General features: G+C 35.0%; 1 protein-coding gene across 2 annotated transcripts in view; it reads left to right on the top strand.

Annotated features, from left to right (window-relative positions):
- Positions 1-19,165, top strand: part of PHIP (pleckstrin homology domain interacting protein) — a 120,835-nt gene that overhangs the window by 23,578 nt on the left and 78,092 nt on the right. For both annotated transcript variants that reach the window (XM_065911834.1, XM_065911833.1), the window contains exon 7: positions 11,515-11,675. In XM_065911834.1, the coding sequence (XP_065767906.1) occupies positions 11,515-11,675 (161 nt within the window). The remainder of the gene's footprint in view (positions 1-11,514; positions 11,676-19,165) is intronic.

Genomic DNA, 19,165 nt, shown 5'->3' with positions numbered 1-19,165 from the left:
AAAAACTTTTATATTATTATAAATCTTTGAACTTTAGCATATAATGTCTAATTTAACATTTGGCATATAATTCAGTAAATTTTAAGATTCTGTTCATTCTTTCCCTAATACTCTACTCAGTCTTGTACGTTTTTCTGCCTTCTATACAATCCATATTTTAATCCTTAGGTGTCTACTCATCACTTATTTGCATACATATATTGCGTACTATTATTTTCTCAGTAACTATTTTTCCTTCCAGAATTTATTTTCTTTTGCCATTTTAATCTTCTTCTAACTAGAAAATAGATATATGGTTTTATAATTTGTGTTGTTCTTTAACCATTTACATATTTGGGAGCTAGTCCTTGGTTTTGTTTTTTAATTTGTACCCTGGATGATATTTACTGCTTTTAGGGCTGGAGGATGGAGGTTATATTGTATTATTCCTTACAGATCCAGCTCCTCAGCATTAGTAAGTATTAAATGAAAAGATAATATATAATTTCTGTAATTGATGAACTGAGGTAGAATAGGAAAAGTTCAGAATAATATTCATATTTTCACTTGTCACAGATTTTTGTTTTTTTTATCTCTCTTCTCCCTCACCCCTCCCCTGCTCACCTCTTCCGTCTTCCTTCCTAAAAACAGGTAGCTCTGAGAGACTACTAAAATGTATTGCATTTTTGTTTTTTAAGGGAAATAAAACTAATGTCCAGTATGCCAAAGTACCAAATACATAAAGTAGACGTTCATATTTTTCTTTTGTTTTAAATTTCTTTTCAAATTATAATTGACCAAAAAAGGGGAGGCACTTTGCAGAATGACAGTTTCCTTGGGTGAGTTTAAATGGTTGCTCTTGTAGCTATGTTTTATTTTCTTTTGTAAATTGTAAGGTAAAATTTGTTTTTAGGTTATGGATGTGATGAGAGGTCCCCTCTCCCCCAATATGATGTGTCTGACATATAATTTCAGTACTAATTAGGAAGCACTAGCCATTTCCTTTTTTAGTTTGCATCATATCTTTTTCCAGATTGAATATTGGGTTTGATGTTAAATTTCATAGCTCTGTAAGTGAAGCAAATTATCATATTTTCTTCATAAGGTCTCTGACTTTTTATTTCGAATTTGTTCAGGGAAACTTTGAAGTTCAGGATTGAACATCTAACTAGACATCTTAAAAACTGGGAAGTCCATGATTAAGCTGAGTAGATATTTACATAAACAGCAGCAATTTGTTCAGCATCTTAAGGGAGATGCAGGGGGAAAATGATCTCACATAAAAGTCTCTTAAAAAAAATTAAAGGAAAAACAGTAAGATCCACTTTTATAACATGAAGATTTGACTGTTTAAGGACAGTCAGTATAGATGTTAGTACATAATGCCATCAAGTTTATAAAGCGGTTTTATTTGCTTTTCATAGTAACTGCAAAATACCCTTACCTTTATTAATGAGAAAACTGAAACTTCAGAGAGGTGGTGAGTAACTCAGTTATATCTTTGGATCTTTGGGTATTTTATTTCTGATCTTATGCATTTAGCTTTGATCACATTTATATAGCACCTTTTTACCTTTTCTGTGAAATTCTATATTCATTAGTCTTGTACTGCCCATGTCCCTTTTATTGATTTGGGTATAGGAACTTTTTGAATTATGCCCCAGTATATGAATTCTAGAAACAGTAAAACATGGTGTGTTCTCTCAAGTTTGTATCTTGCCAGATAAATACTTAAATTTGAGAGAAAATATTCAGTTCCTTGAGAAGGCCCTCATAATCTTGTTGGCTCACTAATTAATTTTTTTCTAAAATGAAATTTTGTATTTTGAACCCTCTGATTTCTTTTGTAAAATCACCTTTTGATTTTAGTTACATACCTTCTGATCTGCTCTCACTGTTCTCGAGAGATAAAACTGCAGTTATCCTACAGCAAATCTTTTACCATATTATTCACACTTTTTTCTCCCTAGAAAGCTTCAACTTATTGTCTTTGGAAAATAGCCCAGAATGCCTGGCATAGCTTAGAAAGCACTCTGCAGTCAGCCTCTTTCTCCTTAGTCCTTCCCTCTGATGCTTGCTCCTTTGTGCTCCAAGTGCTGGTCACACCTGACTTCCTTTTGTTGCTTAAATGTTGTGCTCCTTCCAGCCTCAGACCATTGCACATGCCCTTGCCTCCACCTAGATAGATTATCGCCTCCCCGCCTTCCCTGGCTGTTCATTTTTCAGGTTGTTTAAATATCAGTTTTTAAGGAAGTGTACTCTGATTCCCTGATACCCTCCTGCCCTATATGTTTAGGACCCTTTGCTGTGTATTTCAAGATTTCTCTGTACCTTCTATTTGATGGAACTTAACATTGTTGTAAGTCCTTGTTCATGTCTTTCTTCCCTGCTAAACTGCAGTCTCCATGATGGTAAGTTCTGTCTTTTCTTTTTCTTTGTTATATCCTTTAGTTCATACTTGGTCCATATAGGTGCTCTATAAATGTTTGTTGAATCAAAATTGAGTGATTAAAATGTTTGGGGAAAAAAAACAACCCTAACTTTTTAAAAAAATGAATTTTTATTGAAATAGCTATTAAAATATTCTAAAATACTTAAAACTGAAAATATTACACTATTGTATTTTCTGTATCATGATGAGTTTCCAGGAAAGAAATGAGAAGGAAGAATAATACAAACCAGGGATTGTACAGCTCTAATAAATTCAACTTAGTATTGTAATGTCTGGTTTTTTGTTTGGTTTGTTTTTTTAGTGCTTATTTTTGTATTTGGTTCTTTTTTTTTGCTTAACTCTTGAGTGTTTTATTTCAGTTAGTATTTGAGTTCTTTTCAGACATTATTCATATTTGTGACATCTGCTAAATCTTAAAAAACATGGTGTCTTTCAAATGGGGATTACAACTAAAACTGGAATTAAATAGGTAGAGATTTGGAGGGCAGCTGCTGTTCATACTAATTATTTTAGATACAGTTGTAAAAGAAAGAGAGGTTCTCTCGGGTGTTGTGTCACCCACGCAATTATTTCCCTTTACTTTTCTGTTCTCTCTTGCCTCACTCCCCATCCTTTTTTTTGTGTGTGGACAGATAAGCTACTTACAGGATTATTCTTCAAATGTTGTAACGCTTTGCACCTTAAAGTTGGCATTTTTGTTTGTTATGATTATTGTTACAGAATTTTATTTGTCTTGTTCTTATGTTGGGTCGTTACTAGTTACTTGTGTATTGTGATAGAGACCAGATGATGCTGTGGAAATAAACCGACCTGTGTTGAATTATTTCCTAGACTATCTCTGGCCCTCAAATTATGAATATTTGGTTGTAATTTTCTACTAATATCTGTTAGAATTACTGTGGTGAGCTTTTCACTCGTGGCTCTATAGAAAATTAAACGTTACAAGTTCCTCCTTACATGCTTCCTTAACGAATAAAATTTATTCTAAACTATCTTTACCATCTTTTACTTTAAAATTTTAATGGGAAAGATTTAGAAACAGACTCATAAACAAAATTGATGACCCTTTGTATTTTATGGCTTCTGAATCAAACTAGATGTGAATTCTTTGTAGTATATCATTCAATCCATTGTCAAATAGGCAACAGTTATTCTCTATAGTGTATACATTCAAGTACTTTAATATACTTAGTCTTTATGGTTTCTTTTTTTTATGATTAAATAGATTTAAATTCCTTGAATCTTTATCCCTGGATCGGTTTTTATCAGTCTTTGAATTTAAGCTTAATCTCTTTAGACAGTTCATATTTTTCATATTACTCTTGAGCTCCTCAAGGTAGGCTGAGCTATACTTTATTTAATGAAATATTAATCAGGATGTGTATATGCTCAATGGAGAAAACTTGGAAAACAGAACAGCTGAAAAATTAACCAGTCTCACTGGTTATGTGTTACTAATACTTTGGCACATTTCCTCTCGATCTTTTTTTCTAAAATTTGTCTACTTCAGCAGCATTTAAGAGTGCACTCTTTGGAATAAGCTTGAATTCAAACCTGGGCTTCACCTCTGGGAAAATTACATTCTGCCTTTCAGTTCTGTTATTGGTAAGGATTGTCCCCAGTAAGGGGATAATTGTCATATCCATTTTAAAAGATCCATGAGGCTTAAATCAGAATGTATATGAAGTTCCTTGAACAGTGTCGGGCACATAGTAAAAGCACTCAGTAAATATTAGCTATTATTTTCCAGATCTGCTACACATAATAATTTTCTGTGGCCTTTCCCCCTCTCCACAAGAACAGCAGTTAAGACTCTTTTGTACTAGATTCTCGAAGTCCCCATAAGAACCTCTCTCTCTAGCTTCAATCACTGTTGACTTTCATCTTCCTTAATAGGTGTTTTCTCAAGATACTTAATTCTTGACTTTAGCGTAAGTTTTCTTTTAGAGAGTTAGATAGCTCTTTTTTGTGGCTTGTACAGTTGCATCATCTTTCCATTTAAACATTTTTATGATTCTTTAAAAAATTTTTTGTGTAATTTTATGCATTAGCAAATACCTTATTACCACACCATACTTTATTTAGTGGAAACCACCAACACCATGTAGAGACAACTTTTTTGTACTTTTCATGAATTTGGAAGATTATTTCTATAGAAATTGGCCTCTGATTGTGGATGTAGCATTATTTTGTTGGGCAAGCTAATTATTGTCTAACAAGGTAGATCATTTTGCAGTTGATTTTCACGTGGTCTTGCTTACATGATTATCATTGCTTTTGTACAGGCAGACCTCAGAGGTATCATGGGGTTTTAGACCACTGCAATGAAGTTAGTATCACAGTAAAGCAAGTCACACCAATTTTTTGGTTTCCCAGGGCATGTAAAAGTTTCCATACATAAAATGCAGAAGTAGTTGTAACTTATAATTAATAACTATATAAACAGTTCCTAAATTAAAGTACAAAAGAGAGTAGATTCTGAAGAATCAGTATCTAGATTTCATTTCATTCTAATTCCCCAACTAGGAACTGAACCTGGGCCCTCAGCAGTGAGCGCTCAGAGTCCTAACTACCGGACCTCCAGGGAATTCCTCCATTTTTTTTTTTTTTTAAAGTACTTAGCAGGTTGATGTTGTAGGGTATTTTGCTAAGTAAAATAAGTCAGACAGAAAGACAGATACTGGATGATGTCACTTACATGTAGAATTAAAAAATCCAACAAACTGGTGAATATAGCAAAAAGAAGCAGACTCATAGATACAGAGAACAAACTAGTGATTACCAAAGGAGAGGAAAGGAGGGGGCCCAATATCGGGGTAGGTGATTAAGAGGAATAGGCTTATAAAGTAAACTATAGGGTATATTATACAACACAGGAACTATAGCCAGTATCTTATAATAAGTGTGATTGGAGTATAGACTAAAAATTGTGAATCACTGTTTTGTAAACCTGTAACTTATATAATACTGTATAACAAATACGCTTCACCTTTAAAAAATAGGGGCAAAAAGTACCTATTAGAAGGGGGAGGCTTTTCGGAGGGAGGTGGCTCAGAGGTTAAAGCATCTGCCTGCAGTGCGGGAGACCTGGGTTTGATCAGGAAGATTCCCCTGGAGAAGGAAATGGCAACCCACTCCAGTACTCTTGCCTGGAGAATCCCATGGATGGAGGAGCCTGGGGGGCTACAGTCCACAGGGTAGTAAAGAGTCGAACACGACTGAGCAACTTTGCTTTCACTTTCACTAATATTTCTGCCTTAGTTCTTTATTATCTGCAGAGATTTTATCATGTGTTTTTCTAATATTCTCAAAAATATAGTCACTAAGATTATTGCAGGTGCTCTTTTCTGGCAGCTACCCATTTTTTCCTCGTGAAACTTAGTTCATGTGATAGAGATTTGTCTACAGATTTCCCATGAACTTGATTCACATGGTACAGATGTGTATAGTGAGGAAAACTGAGGTAAATCTGCTTATGTCTGTCTTTTTCTAAAATATCTTCATTGGAAACTTGGCCCAGCTGTAGGATGAAAGTACCATTTCCCTGGATAGACAGATGGCAGCTTTTTATAGGTAAATGAAATTAAGCTTATATTTCCAACAGATAAATTCTTTAAAACTTTTCAGTAGTCTTCAAACTATATAATTGTCAATCAAGAGTAAGATATTTTTTAGAGGACATGAAGAATAGCCACATTCATACTGAAGTATCACTAATTATAAATTTAGAGTATTGGCTGTTGCTGATGATGATTTAGTCACTACGTTATGTGCAACTCTTGCAACACCATAGACTGTAGCCCGCCGGGCTCCTCTGTCCATGGAATTCTCCAGGCAAGAATACTGGAGTGGGTTGCCATTTCCTTCTCCAGAGGATCTTCCCTACTCAGGAATCGAACCCCTGTCTCCTGCACTGCAGGCAGATTCTTTACCAACAGAGCTATGAATGAAGCCCAGAGTTTTACTGAGTAAGTGAGTGAAAAGTCACTCAGTCGTGTCCGACTCTTTGCGATATAAATAAACATGTCATCAGCAGGTTAGTACAGAAATATATATAAGATAATTAAATCATAGTTTAATAGAATAGAGAAGGGTTAGTTAGTGAACAGATTGGAACAAATAGTTGATTATTTAGGGGAGAAAAAGTATCTTTAGAGACTCACCTAGTAACATCTACTAAAACTCTGAATATGTTAAGGAGTTAAGTGAGAAATTTAAACCACAAATACGTAAAAGAAAACTTAAGTGGATATTTATTATACTGTTGGCTGGTAGAAGAACCCTTCTAAAGCACTAGACCAGGTTACAAAAGAAAAGAAAAATATTGATAAAATTGACTGTGTAAACGTGAAATTATGAGATGTCAAAGAATAGCATAATATGGAAACCATTCCAAATATTGTGGAAAATGTTTCTGGATGAATAACTTGAGAAGTTGAAGTTGAGAATACCTTGCTTAAAATCTCCATAGTGTCATGTTTAAATACAAGTCCATCAAACTTAAAGCCTAGTTTTTATTTCATTAAGGAATATGGATGGCATAGCTATTAAAATTCTGTTTATGAGGGAAATCGCTGGAAAATTTTATGTAATTTCTGTAGGTGGTAGAATTATGTAAAGACAATATTCTTATTTTCTACATTAAGTATACGTTAGTATTATGATTAAAGAAATTAATTCTTGAAAAACACCTTAGTGTGAACTACAAAGAAATAACTTGTGGGGACATTTTATTTACTAAGGATGTATGCACAGAAGTAAGACCCTACTGGCTAGATATATCTAGTTATATACAGAGTTACACCTGTTAATAACTTTAAGAAATTGTGAATCTTTTGTTTATTTTGTTTAGTAACTAGTTCTAAATTGTGCACAGAGACTTTGTTTCAAAGGCTGTTCTGAATGATTTGCTACAAATGACACTTCTCACTTTTTGCTCCTTTCTTGGTACTTCATACAGATGAATAGCAGTGATTTCTGGAAATTTTATTTCACTTTACTTTTCCATTCACTCAGGAAAGTTGAATAAATATGCTTACCAATCCCTTTGCTTCTAGGTTAAGTAAATTTAGCAAGGCAGTTGAAAGGAAGAATGATATGGAGATACTTTGAATCTGTAATCTGTCCAATAAAGAAATCCATTTTTGTTTTATTCCTAAACCTAATTGTTTTTTGTTGTGTAGTTAATTTATTAAGTCCACCAAATGCATAGCTTCTACTAAAGTGCCAGCCACCACTCAGCTTTCAGACTTAACAAAGAACAGAACAGACAAAAAAGTTGTGCCTGTGTGGTGCTTATTATATTGTAGTAGGGGGAGACAGAAAATAAACAGTGAACATGATTAGCAAATAAAAGGTGATTATTGATGGAAAAAGAGCAGGTAGGTACTAAGCTACATAGGGGCATCAGGAGTTAGCGGTGGTGGGGGGGGATGGGTTGTAATTTTCACTAGGCTGATCAGGTTAGGCTTCATTGAGAAGGTGACAGACATTTGAGGAAAGATATGAAGAAGGAAGCCAGGGAATTAGCCATGTGGGGGGAGAGTGTTCTGGCCAGATGGAATAGCGGGTGCAAAGACCCCAAGTTAGTAGCATTACCTGATGTGTTGGAAGAATGGGGATGATTAGAATGGTTGGAATAGATCACATAAAAAGGTGATCAGATAATGGACACAAGATTGTGCAGAGTCTTGGTAGGCTGATGTATAATGAACTTGGTGTTTATTGTGATTCAAATGAAGAACATTGCAGTTTTGAACACAGGGAGTGATACTGTAGGGCAACTGGTTAGGTTGCTTTTAAAATTAAAAAACTTTAATTTAAAAGTAAAATTCACTTTTTACTAGAGGAGGTGGCATTTAAACTGGCCCTGAAGGGTAAGAAAGAATTTGCCAAGTTAGGAAGATAGAAATTTGCTTTGGCAGGCTTAATTTAAGAATATTTCCCATCACCATACTTGGGAACATAAATGTACTTTTAAACAAAAGTCATATATGTTACTTGATTTAAGGTTAAAACTATAATAATGTCACATAAAGAACTTATTCCTTTGTGACCTCTTATATCTGCTTAACCATGCTCATTTTAAAAATTGATGTTCTAGTTTAATAAAATTTAAGGAGTTTCTGTAATCCAAGAGACATTTCTTTTTTACTAAAAAATCCAATTACTGTTAACAATTTCTTGAGAAAGTGAATGATTGCCATTTGCTTTTCTGCCATAAAACTGTAAATTTAATTGAACCATCTTGTGTTTCTTATTATTAAGTAAGATTCACTTATGTACTTTTTTATTTAAAAGGCACTACACTCAGTTTTAGGAAATATGAATAAGGCAGAATTTCTGTCCTTAAGGTACTTAAGATCTAGTAGGAGAGACGAGACATTATGTAAATGGTGTAGTGAAAGAAAATGTGAGTTCATCGAACGGGAATCCTACCACATCTTCTCTGCCTAATTGACCTGGTCAGACCTTCAAAGCCAGTCTCCTCAGTTGAACTTCAACTACTGAAGCATACCTGTATTTTTCTCTTTAACCCCCTGTGTCAAGTTTGAACTGCAGCTTGTTACCTGGGAACTCTGCATGCTGTTTTCCCTGTATGTCATATCTTTCAGTGCTGTTGTACGAGTTTGTAAACTGGTTGACAGCAAGGACTCTTTGGTACCCTTCCCCTTAGGATGCTGACATAGTGTCTTTAAAAATACTCAGTAGTTAATTGGCAGCCAAGCATAACATAGGGTGGTGTGGAGTACAGTATTTGACTTAATGTTGTTTCTAAGAAGTTTTTATTTAAGTGTTGACTGTAGGTAGCTTTTTGAAAGGGATGTTCTTTTTCTCAGTTGAGTCTCAAAATGAAAATAAAGTTTATCCCAGTTTAGGTAGAGATTCAGTAAAAACTGTGTTTAAGAGAGGAGTAACATTTTCTCTTAAGGGTATTAGTTTTTGCTTTATCAACTCTGAAGTGTAGTCTTCATTAAAAATCCATCTTAAAAAATTCTGACCTATATAAAAATGCCTTATCATCATTAAAATAATAGTTTTGGTATTGTAGTTACCTCCAAAGATCATATTTTTGTACCTGAACAGCAATAAGAGATTTTAAGAAAATTTGACATTTTGAGAATTTTGTAAATTTGGGGTGGAGAGAATTAAACTGTATTGGTAACACAGTACGGTCAACATCTGTGCTATATGTCATCACTTATTTTTCTATAAAACAGACAATAAGTGAGATGTCATTGATCCTTAGTGTTTGGGTAAGATCATTTGAGTTCTCATTGGGCAGGACAGGTGATGCCTGTGGTTTTGTGTGCTCTTGACTCTAAATCTGTTGGAGCTAAAGTGCAGGTGGTTGTCTTTCACCAGACCATTTCTATGCATAAGGCAAAATATATCAGGGTTTATTAGAAACTTATCAAATCACTGTTACTGTAGAACTAGTTTCAGCCTAAATATACTAATTAACAACTTTCAACAGTTTGTCTTAGATAGCACAGATGTTGAAATAGATTGTATCCTAGAACTTGTCCTCTAACAGCTGGAGATACACTCTTACCAGAATATAAAATAATTGATGTAGGAAAAGATCATGTAAGCACAATGGAATTATTCCTTAAATTATATTTTATTGCTTTAGAACCTGCAAAGTATTCTACCTCATCGCCAGTCTCCAATATTTTCTTTTTTGCTTGTCAGTGTAGTGTAAGCCAAACATTTATTGTATGTGAATAAGATAATAAGCACTGAGACTTTTTACTATACACCTGATATATATTTCATAAACTTTAGGGCATAATTGTAGGCTCTAAACCGGAGTTAAATATTGATAATATCAATACTTTGTACATATTTAATTTGGGGGCGGGGGGGCTAAATTTAAATGTGAGAAACTGCAGTGCTTATATTCAAAGTAGATGGCAGTCACAGGAAAAAAAAAAAATAGCCTTGTATTAAAAGATAATTTACAGGGGTGAACATGTGCCTGCAGACCAGTCAGCATGTATTTAGTGAGCACATTCTTTGTTTATAATTCTAATGCTGTCATAAATATTGGTATAGAAAACAAAGAAACAGTAGTAAGTTAGATGGAAAGGAACATCTTCAGCCAAATTCAGCACATCAGGCTTTGGAGCAGGAGGTAAATTTTGTTCATATCTTGAAAGATGGTTAAAATGGGGGAGGTGAAAAAGAGGGCTTATAGGTTCTAGAAAAGGAATCATTTACAAGTCTTTGGCAGGATTCTCAGTTTATTATTTTTTAAAATTTATTTATTTTATTTACTTTTGGCTGTGCCAGGTCTTTATTACTAACCCCGGGCCTTCTCCAGTTGCAGAGAGCAGGGGTTATTCTGTTGTGGCGTGTGGGCCTTTCATTGCTGTGGCTTCTCTGGCTGGGGAGCACGGGCTCTAGGCACTGGCTTCAGTAGTTCAGGCACAAGGGCTTAGTTGCCCTACTGCATGTGGAATCATCCCAGTTCAGGGGTCAAATCTATGTCCCCTGCATTGGCAGGCGGATTCTTAACCACTGGACAACCAGGGAAGCCCTTAATTATTATTATTATTTTTAATAATGCAACAAGTTATTCCTCTGCCTTCATTTGTTGCAAAGTTTTTAGAAGTGTCGTTTAGCGTGTCATATTTAGAGTGTTTAAGAATTGCTGTTTGTTGAAAAGTTAAAAGCACCAGATCCAGTTTTAACTGCTTTTATGAGAAAATCTGTCTCATAGGAGACTTCTAAAGAAATGATATATAAAGTCATTTTGGGTTTTAAAGAGCACTGACAGAGTAGAGAGTAAAGAAGCCTGAGTTTTAATCCTAGCATCATGCCTTACTTTGTGACTTTCGGCAGGTTATTTAACTAGATTTTCTTGTTTGTAAGGTGAAGGTAATAGTGCTTTTAACTTATTTCAAGTAAAATAATGGGCTTTACTGATGATTTTGAAGACTTTTAACTAGGAGTCATATGCATTAGAAAGCATCTTTATTTATACCAATATATGAGAAATTGAAATACGTGAATTCTTTAAAAAGGATAATTAAAGTTAATTTCTCAATTATACTTATTTCCCCCCCTTTTCTTGGTAGCGGATACTTTGTTTTCAAGGAAGCTGAATGGAAAATACAGGCTTGAGCGACTGGTTCCCACTGCAGTGTATCAGCACATGAAAATGCATAAAAGAATCCTTGGGCACCTATCGTCTGTGTACTGTGTAACTTTTGATCGAACTGGCAGACGGATATTTACTGTAAGTAGTTTTTAAAGTATTATGTTAATTCATATATGAGATGACAGAAATGTTGCTTATAGTTGAACTTTGAAATAAAACCATTGTTTTTTCTTTTAATTTGAAAAACTAGAAATTCACATAACTGCTTATTGTAACAAAAGGGTTGCTTAACATTGGACTTCAAATTTGGAATGTTTTTGAAAGACATGTTGTAACACAGTTATAGCTACATTATTGTCCTCATGGATAAGTGTAATTCCCAGCATTATATCAGATAATGCAGTTGACATTTTGTAAAATGTCATACAATGATTTTAATTCTAAACCTAAGGGCATTTTATCCAAAGTATATTAAGCACATTAGAGTCTGAGAAATGGCCCTTAAAGTGGTGATAGGGAAAAGTCTGAGCATATGTAAGGTTATTACCTTTTATCTTTAGGACCTCATACTTCAGTATATCTGGCATTCAGAGAATCTCTTTGGGCTTGTTTGTTACTGTTTTCTTTTAACTTGTTGAATGGAGAAAAGCAGAGCTTTTCAGCTTTTAAGTGAGAAAATTGCTTTTGGAAGTATTTCAATTTCTTTTTAGGTGCCTTAACTATTATATCCACTAAGGGTAATACTTAATGCACTACAGTGGTTGTACTTATAATTAAATGTTACTTATGTTAAATACTGGGCTGAAGGTATGCACTTATTCATGGGGTTCCTATGGGAAGTTGAAGTTAACATGGAAATTCTCATCTCTGTCTTTGAAGAGAGCAGCTGCGAATTTTATACAGTCACAACAATTATAGATTCCTCTTTTAAGTGGATATGCTTGTAAACTGAGATTTATTTATATCTACTTTCTCTCCTTTACCCATACACTCAGTCATCTGTAAAACAGCTAAATGGCAGGATGTGGGAAAGGATTTCCATACTTATCTTTTTCCTGGTTCTAGAATCCTCTTCAGGCATTTGCAGATCATTTCGTATATATTAGTATTCTCCATTTCACTTCCTCTTTTATGTCTGCTATTCTTTATGAAGCAGAATAAAAGTGAAATTTTCAAAATTTTCTGACAGGTTATTATCTTTAGAGTGAGGAACAGTTATCCCTATATTTGCTGAAGTCCTTGATATACCTGCAACAGTAATTTGCTCTCAAATGGTAATGGAAAATTATCTTTAGAGTTAAGTTCAACATATTATTTAAATTTAGCTCTCAAAACATATAGTAAATTTGGCATTTCTAATGTTAGAAGGATTCTTTCAAAAATAATAAATTGAAAGAATGAGAAAGAAGCATTACATTGTGTTTATATTTCATTTTGGCATTAAGTTATGTCATATACTGAGGTTATAAAAAATATCTTTTTAATTTTTTAATTTAACTTTTTAGTTTTTTGATGTCTGTAAAGGAATTCTTTGAAAATGAGAGGGATGGTAGGCATTTATTTGTCATACTTCATGAAGCATTGTGTGTGTGTTGATTTGAATTAGACACATAATCTCTTACACTTTTTTGAGGCAAAAGTCCAGTGAGTAATATGCTGTTGCTGTCTTACAGTAGTAGATTAGTGGACATAGAGCTGGGAGAGCACTCTGAACCTGGGTTTAGTGAACTACCACCCCTGAGTCAAATCCAGCCCACTGCCTGGTTTTGTTAATAAAGTTTTATTCAAACACAGATGCGCTCAGTTGTTTACATTGTCTGTGATTGCTTTTGTACCACAACATGGAGTTGGGTAGTTATGACAGACTGTATTGCCTACAAAGCCTAAGATAATTGTTATCTGGACCTGTACAGGAAAAAAAAACAAAACTGCAGCCCTTGTTCTAAAAACTTTAATACCTAGTTTTAAGAGCATTTGATATTGGGTGAACAAAACTGATACGTTAAGAGGAAGCTGTTTTCTGATTGTTTTCCTTTGATTGAAGATATATAAATAAAGGGAAGAAAATTATCACTGTACTATTTTATGTGGTCTTATCAAGAATCTAAAAATGTTGATTTTTATGTATGTGATATAATTTTCTAATTGTGCCAAACTTACAGTCTGATTTGTAATTTTTTATTGGTGATTCGCAGTGACAGATTCCAAAATGTTACCTTGTGATAAATGTCAAAATATGAGATCATTGTTATTTAAAATTTTTTTGTATTTTTGTCTTGTTAATCACTTCAGGTGGAGTTAGAGAACATATGTGTTCACTATTCACATTCTTTTATTCCCCTGGAAACACACTAGCCACTAACTAATGCTTTGAAATCCAGTCTTAAAAGCAAATAGGATAAGACTTCAGGATAGTAGGTTTTGACTGAGCAATGAAAGATGCCTGTGAGGGAGTGGCACACTCTTGTTACTTTCTAGAATAACAATTCAGTAGTGGATGACTCAGTATTTCCTTATGTATTTGGTATCTTAAGACTTTGTATACTTATCATTAACTTCTAGTGTTAGATGTATTTGAAAACTTTTTCCAAGGGACTGATTCCAACAGACTTTTGAGTCCTTTTGGGCAGGCACAACTAGAGGTGGTCTAGTCCTGTGGTTGAGCGTCATCTTCAGCATCAGGGGACTCTTAGTTCAGCTCACAGCATTACCATGTCCTAGCAGTGCAGTTTACAAAGACTGCCTCACCCGTTTCATGTGCAGTGTTCTCAGCTCTTTAAAAATGGTAGGGAAGTAGGTAATACTAGTAAAGTAGATAATAGTACCAATTCCACAGGATTTTTTGTGGGATTATATGAAATGATGTATGTAATTAGTATAGAACAGGATACACAGGAAGCAGTCAAGTCTCACTTGCTGCTTTTAATTCTATAGATATAAATTGTATCCATTTTATCTTCTTACCTAAAATCTTTTTTTAAAAATGCTATACAAGATTGAAATGGAAATCATTGTGGTTGATAAGTGAAATTCTGTGTTAGGAAAATTATCCAGTATTTTGTACTAGAATATTTTAATAAATGGACATTTCCCAGTAGAATAATGAGAAGAGCCCAGGGAGGGAGACAGTGTAATCGCCAAGTCTGACTGTTCTCTAATTCTCTCTCTTTCTTAGTTTCCTAAATCTGTTTACTTGGTTTCAGAATCACTTGTGTCAAATAATATTTACTAAAGAAAAGCAGAGTTAATTAATTCTCTCAGGAATAAGCCATTCACTCCTAAATGTATGTTGAGGACCACATAAAAAGATTTCATTTTTCTAAAACATAAAGTATGTCTCTTCAAATTAAGGCAAAAGAGCATAAACTATTTCCATAAACTCAATAATTTGAAATAAATACTATGAGTTTATTCACTCCTTTAATGAACTTTTGTCTTTTAGGAGATATACACTGTTCTAAACACCTAGGATGTTGAAATGGCAGATACAGTTATCTGCTAGAGTTCATAGATGATCAACAACACAGTGTTGATGTGATGTGATGAGAAGCTTGATAGAGGCAGCACAAAATGCTGAGGTATCGTAGGATAGACGTACCTAATTCAGGGTGTGGTAGGAGATGGTTAGGGGAACTTCCTTGAGAAGTGACACTTTTAACTGAGCCAAGCTGGATATTCCACAGTTTAGGGAAAGGAATTTACAATCATTGGAAGATTATAACATGCAATTGTGTATTATAAGCAAGAGTTAGAGATGTTATTGGAGGACAAAGTCAAGATTCTTTTGTGACATTTGAAGGGGGTTCTTCCCTCAAGGCATGGAACAAAAATGATAGCTTTAGAGGAGTGAGTAGAATTTCTCTTTTTAATGATCTGTTGCGCATTTTGCAGAGGATGAATTAAAGCTAAGTCGATATACAGAGGTATTGGTAAAAAGGTTCTAGGAGTGATCCATGAGAGTCACAGTGGAAGTAGGAATGGAATTAATGGGTTAAAAATAGAACTAGAATTTAAGAGGTTCATTTGCATGTGGGGAGAAATTGAGAGGCAATAATATGAAATGACGTGTGTTTTAACTTGTGCAGCTGGTTAGAAAGCCATGTCATTTACTGTGGTAGGGATTTAAGTGGAGAAGTTTGAAGGTTGGGACATATTGAATTTGAGATCCACACATAGATTGCCAAGTAGAAATGCTCAACACGTGCTGGGAGTGCAGGAGAGTGATCTAGGCTAGAAGATTCAAGTTGGGAATCATTGAATATGGAGGTTGATCATTTTGCCTCATGTATGTAATGTGAGAAGTCTGAGTCTTCAACTTTAAAGCAAACTAAACAAGAAGAGAGGAGTCAATAATTAAAACTGAGAAAGAGCTGCCTAAGAGGCCACAGGAGAAAAAAAGATGTGGTGCCTTAAAAGCCAGAGGATTTGTATTTTACTAAAGATAGAAACCTAAAGTAAAATTAGAACTGAAAGACATCTTTTGGATTTGGTACGGGCATTAGTGACCTTAAGGAAAAAATCTTTATTTAGTTTTAGGGAAAGGAGTGAGATTGCAGTGCACTAAGGAAAGATTGGGAATTGAAAATTTAGAGAGACAACATAGAGTAATCTTTCAAAAAGCTTGACAGTAAAAAAGTAGGCTGTTTCCTGAATGTGGTGGCCTACTGCTGGACATACTTACGTTGTATTGTATGGTCCTCTGTTGCAGTGAATTTGTTTAGGGGTCGGTCTCTATTAAGCTGTGAACTTCTTGACAACAAATCCTTTTTCTGAAACCTTTTTAGATCTGTAGTGCCTTACATTGTATCTGGTGTATACAGTATTGTGTTAGTGGCTCAGTCGTGCCCAACTCTTTCCGACCCCATGGACTGCAGCCCACGAGGTTCCTCTGTCCATGAGATTTTTCCAGGCAAGTATACTGGAGTGGGTTGCCATTTTCTTCTCCAGGGGATCTTCCCAACCCAGGGATTGAACCCGGGTCTCCTGCACTGCAGGCAGATTCTTTACCGACTGAGCTACAAGGGAAATCTGGTGTATACAGTAGGCATATGACAAAAAAGAGAGATGAATGAATGAGCCAATCAGAGATACAGAAGTGTGAATAATGTCCTTTCTTGTAAGAAACTTCTGTTAAGGAAGATACATATATAAAAATGTCCGTAAGATGAATTCTCTCCTCCTACTGTGCTTCATTTACACTAGTCTTTTTCTGTGTTTCAAACTTGCAAAGCCCATTTATGGCTTAAAGCCTTTGTACTGTCTATTCCCTTTGCCTGGAATCATCTTCTCTGAAATATTGCTGTGGCTTATTCCTTTTTTTAGCAGCTCTGGTCAAACACTGCATATTTAAGAGACTTTTTGCTGTCTGCCTTCCCTCCTCATACTGTATCATTGTCACGTTACCTTACTGTGTTTTTCTTCTAATATCTATCACTCTGAAATTCTAATTTTTAAAATTAGCTGTAATTGTATTTTCTTATTAAAGAAGCTCCATGAGGATGGGTAGGACCTTGACTTAATTATTTATGAACACTGACTAAAGTAGGCATCGTTGAGTCTATACTGATGTAAATTTGTAATTAAGTGAGAAAAAGGGAAACTGCTTATTTATGGTAGAATGTCAACTGATAGTTACAGAAAGAATGCTGGTTTGGCAACTACCATAGTGGTGGTTGATTCATTTGTGTGTCATCTTTGGAGGGTAGATTGGTTGATACTGGTTTGAAGATCTTGGCATAATCTAGCGTATGTTCCCACAAGATACTAATTTAATTAAAATGGGGAAGATTTCTACTTTCCAGGGGGAAAATATGGGAAACAGTTCACATGACCAAAGTTACCAACTTCAGTAGTGGGGAGACGGGGATTGACATTGCATATCCTCTGAAGTGGTACATTGAGGCAAACACAGCATCTTGCCTGTGAGATTCCTACCAAGACAGTATGATCTGACAGAATTTAAAGTCTGTGTTCTTTATAAACTTCTGAGGACATGAAACATAGAGAAAACCTCAGGAAATACTCTAGACTGAAGAGACTGAAGTGACAATGTAACACACGTTGCTATATGGGACCAAAAAGAAAAGGGAACAATGTCAGGATAGTTGACAAAATTTGAATGGGACCTGTGGATTGGATGGCATTTTTATCAGTATTAATTTCCCCAGTGTATGTAGATGTGTGTTCTTGTTTTAGAGGAACGCACACTGAGATATTTAGAGGTGATGGGGCATCGAGTCTGTAGGTGTATTATATGGCGAGAAAGGAAAGAAAAACGGTGATGGAGCAAATGCAGTGAATTGTTAATAGTTGATGTGTCTGGGTGATGGAAGACATTGGTATTGATCTTGAAACTCCCATAAGTTTGAAATGCAAAATTACTTTTTCAAAGTATATGGGAGGTAGTGTAGGGATGATCCTGTATATTCAGTAAGTTTGGTAATAATGGAAAGGAGAACTAGAATACGGTAATTTATAAGAAGATAAATTTTTGAAACCTGGGTCAGGTAAGGAACTAGGCGAGCAGATGTAAGAGGAGATAACTGATGTTCAGTGGTCTTTCTGGAGGATAGATAAGTGAATAAATAGATTAAGAACAGTTTATGTGGACTGTTTAGAAAGATAATTAGGTTTACAATGAACAGATTCTGCTTTTCAAATTGAAATATTTTACATGATGAAGAGTGTTGATTGGGGAATGGGACTGAGTTCTAGAGATGAGTGATAAAACCTGGTAATAGGGAAAGAGTGATGAATAGGGGCCAAAAAGGGTTGCTGATTAGCCTTAGCCATCCGAATAAACAGGAGCTGTGAACTTGCAGTGCTGCAGAATTAGTGTGCTTGTCTTCTTTTCCATAATGGTCCTTGGCATCTGGGAGCAGGGTGAGAGCAAATGATGGTTATGTTGATAAAAGGTTAGTCAGTGGTGGTTTAGATAGAGAGGAGTAAGAAAATTCAGTCTTGTTGAGATGACTGACTCTAAAGTTTAGGGTAATTTGTAATATAGGTCTGTCTGATAGATTGGTAAGAAAATCAGTTGCCTTTTCTAGAAAATACATTGAACTAAATTTAAAGTATAAGCAGTTTTTAGCTGCCCAAATAAGTGAATTTTTATTCAGATAAATAAAAGACTACTAAGGGCTTCCCTGGTGGTTCAGATGGTAAAGAATCCACCTGCAATGTGGGAGATCCAGGTTCAATCCCTTGGTTGGGAAGATCCCCTGAAGGAGGGCATGGCAACCCACTCCAGTGCTCTTGCCTGGAGAATCCCCATGGACGGAGGAGCCTGTTGGGCTACAGTATGTGGGGTTGCAAAGAATCGGATACAACTGAGCGACTAAGCACACAAATAAGGCTACTTTTTTGCTTGAAAAAAAAATGACATTATAGTATGCATAACCATATACATGATGTTTTTAACATTTAATTCTGTTTGTTCTGATGACATCAAGTTGTGAAATCTGACTCATACGCTGTGTAGCAGTAGCAAGAGAAATTACAATTCTCTTTTTTGATTCTGCCAAGGACTTCCAAATTCTCCAATATACTATAAGTTTAATAATCACCTAATTTCTTTTATCTTCATGCCAGGGCAGTGATCGTTGATTGGCCTGTTCAATTGATGCTTC

Source organism: Muntiacus reevesi, chromosome 19 (assembly GCF_963930625.1).
Source record: "Muntiacus reevesi chromosome 19, mMunRee1.1, whole genome shotgun sequence".
NCBI classification, from domain to species: domain Eukaryota; kingdom Metazoa; phylum Chordata; class Mammalia; order Artiodactyla; family Cervidae; genus Muntiacus; species Muntiacus reevesi.
This window is presented reverse-complemented; position numbering and strand designations above follow the sequence as displayed.